This window comes from Rhea americana, unplaced genomic scaffold (assembly GCF_003343005.1).
Source record: "Rhea americana isolate MKP2758 unplaced genomic scaffold, rheAme1 scaffold_489, whole genome shotgun sequence".
NCBI classification, from domain to species: domain Eukaryota; kingdom Metazoa; phylum Chordata; class Aves; order Rheiformes; family Rheidae; genus Rhea; species Rhea americana.
In genome coordinates, this window is record NW_028186633.1 from 41,184 (window position 1) to 44,454 (window position 3,271).

Sequence of the window (3,271 nt, forward strand, 5' to 3'; positions counted from 1 at the left end):
GGCAGGGCGTTACGGTAACCAAACCCGTCGCCTCCGCCACCGCGGGAATTTGCAGGGGGGGCACCCCTCCCCCGCACCCCGTATCACCCCGCACTGCTTTTGGGGGAGAGCAGCATGGCCTCTGCATCCCGCTGGTCTTTGGGGTGCCGCGATAACTCTGCGGGCTTGGGGGAGATTGTACCGATCGCTCTGCCCTGGAGTCTGGCCAGGTCGAGAGAGTTTGCGGTGCGCTGCAGGGAGGGGATTATAGCGCAGTTTGGGGGGGGGGGGGGGGGTGCCGCATCCTTCCCGGCGGGTAGGGAGCGTCCTCGCTGCGCTGCTGGGCGGGGCGCTACGGTACTGAGCCGAGTGGCTCCGCACCCCGGGGAGTGCAGGGAGGCGCTCAGCACCCTGGAGAGCGGCCGCGCCGCACCCCCCCGGAGGGGGGGCCCTGCAGCACCCTGGAGAGCGGCCGAGCGGCCCCCCGGGGGGGCCCCCGCTGCAGCACCCCGGAGAGCGGCCGCGCCGCACCCTCCCCGGGGGGGGCCCCCGCTGCAGCACCCTGGAGAGCGGCCGAGCGGCCCCCCCCGGGGCCCCCGCTGCAGCACCCTGGAGAGCGGCCGCGCCGCCCCCTCCGCCCCGGGGGGGCCCCCGCTGCAGCACCCTGGAGAGCGGCCGCACCGCCCCCCCCCGGGGGGCCCCCACTGCAGCACCCCAGAGAGCGCCGGGCGGGCATCAGTGCCCATGGAGCGCGGGGGTGGGGGTGGGGGGCGCCCATGGGATTCCCCGGTGGGAGGGGCAGAGCAGGCTCAGCACCCACGGGAGTGCTGGACGGGGCTCAGCTGCCTGCTCTGGGGCCAGCACCCCCGKGGAGCTGAGGCTGCCAGCGCCCAGCAGCTGTCGTGCAGGGCACCGGGAGTGGCAGGCGCTGGCCTCCGTCCCTCGGAGTGGCCTCAGGGCACTACGGTGGTCCCCTGTGGGACACGCAGCCGGCGCCTGGCTGCGGCGAGGGGTGCGGGGCTAGGCGGCAGAGCCCTCTTCGCCCTCCTGCTGCCTGTTCAAGGATGGTGTGGCTGTCTCACCCCTGGGCACCCTGGTGCCCTAGTGTGGCAAGCAGATCTGCAGGTCAGTGTGCTTGTGGCAGGAGCTCAAAGGGAGACCCTAGGACAGTAAATTTGTACTGAAAAAAAAAACCCGATAATGGACAAAATAGCTGCCCTGTCTGTCCTGCCCAGGCACGGTCCTCTCCCCAGCACCCTGCTAGCACAGGGGGAATGAGGGCCGGCTATGCGGTGCTCCAGGGAGCCCCTGGCAGGGCTTAGTACTGTGGAGGATGTGCACASAGAAGACTTGCAGGCTCAAGGGTTTTGGGGGCCATCGGCCACCTCAGCTGCCCCAGAAGGAGGGAGTGCAGCCTGCCTCCCTTGCTCGCTGCAGCTTTTCCCTTTCCTCATTGCAGTGAGGCTGGACAAGCTCTCTGAAGTCGCCAAGGTGAACACAGATGCCATCCGCTCAGCCCAGGAGGAGATCAGTGAGTACCGCCGCCAGCTCCAGTCCAAGACCACTGAGCTCGATGCCCTCAAAGGGACCCAGGAATCACTGGAGAAGCAGAGACAGGACTCGGAGGAGCGCCATCATGCAGATGTCCTCTCCTACCAGGTAATGTGGTGCCAGGGACAAGGTCCCAGGCCTGTAGCTTCATAGGGAGGGACTATCTGGCTGCCAGGGAGGGTAGTACTGATACTGGGCCCAGAGAAGATGATGGCAGCCAGCAGCAAATGCTTGGCCGTTTTGTSTGCTGTGGTCTTTCCCAGCTCCTGCTGACAGGATACCTAGAGCCTGAGATTGCATCCGGACTGATGTCGCCATCACCCATGATGGGGCTGTTCCCATGTAACTGCCTGGCTTTAAGCTGCCTCAGTGTTGGTCACAAATGCCATTGGTGCTTGCSCAGGGTGCAGGTTGTGTCCCAAAGATGTGAACTACAGCATGGAGAGCTTGCTCTGGGCACTACCATTCAGTGGTGGCAGTGGACCGAAACACTGTCCCCAGAGCAATGCTCCATTGCTGTCAGTGAGGGGTTGGTGGCTGGGGTGACCACCACATGCATCCAGAACCTAGAAATGTATCCACAGCTGGAGGGCTGGCCCTTGCTGAAGGGTGCTCCCGTGGGGTTCGGCTTGTTGCTATGCACCTCTGAGATGGCACAGGACTCCTGCTGGACAGCAGGGAGCCATGTCCTCCAAGGGAAGCAGGCAAACTAAAAAATGTGTCTAAAAACTGAAACGTATAAATAGCTGATGGGAGGATATCAAGACGACAGGGCCCAGCTCCTCTCAGTGGTGGCCAATGGCAGGATGAGAGGCAATGGGCACAAAGTGAACACAAGAAATCATCAGTGATTGTGAAAGTGGTTGAATATGGGAATAGGTTGTGGAGGCTCCATCCTGGGCCACCATGCTCCTGGGAAACTGTGGGGAGCAGGGCAGACCCTGTGCACTTTGCCTGTGCACTTTGGGGACTTGTGTGTCACTGACTGCTTCATCTGTTGCAGGAGACTATCCAGCAGCTTGACAGTGAGCTGAGAAACAGCAAGTGGGAGATGGCAGCCCAGCTCCGAGAGTACCAGGATCTCCTCAACGTCAAAATGGCCTTGGATATTGAAATTGCTGCCTATAGGTACAGAGTACAAGGGGGAGGTGGGGATTCTCAGCCATGGTCTCTCTCAGGGTCATCTTGGTCCCTTACCCAAAAATGGCCTTAGCTGACCCTTGGTAACACCTGGGGCCCTGCTGTGCTAGGGGAGGCAATGCTGTCCATAGGAGCAGGGCAACAAGGGAGGTGAAGATGTGGGACATGGTTGGCAGCTCCTGCTGAGTCCCTTGGTCATGGGAGGAAATGAGAGCTGGGTGAGAGGCATTCACTGACTTCCTTGCTCTGGTCTCTTCCTGGCAGAAAGCTCTTGGAAGGGGAGGAATATCGGATTGAGTCTGGCTTTGGGATGGTCTCCTTCCCAGAGGTGTCCCCCAAGGCTCCCAGCATCACCGCGAACATCAAGGTGAAGAGTGAGGAGAAAGTCAAGGTGGTGGAAAAGTCAGAGAAGGAGACAGTGATTGTGGAAGAGCAGACAGAGGAAATCCAGGTGACTGAGGAGGTCACAGAAGAGGAAGAGGCTGAGAAGGAGGCTGAAGAGGAGAAAGCTGAAGCAGAGGGCAAAGAAGAGGAAGCCAAGTCTCCTGCAAAAGAGGAGGCTAAATCTCCAGCTGTGAAGTCCCCGGAGAAAGCTGAGTCC

At 61.6% G+C, this 3,271-nt stretch overlaps 1 protein-coding gene across 1 annotated transcript in view; it reads left to right on the forward strand.

Moving 5' to 3' along the window:
• Positions 1–1,266: 1,266 nt before the first annotated feature.
• The window catches only part of LOC146588945 (uncharacterized), a 4,258-nt gene continuing 2,253 nt past the window's right edge, over positions 1,267–3,271 (forward strand). The window contains exons 1-3 of the mRNA XM_085317074.1: positions 1,267–1,638; positions 2,534–2,658; positions 2,935–3,270. Coding sequence (XP_085173200.1) covers positions 1,267–1,638; positions 2,534–2,658; positions 2,935–3,270 — 833 coding nt within the window. The remainder of the gene's footprint in view (positions 1,639–2,533; positions 2,659–2,934; position 3,271) is intronic.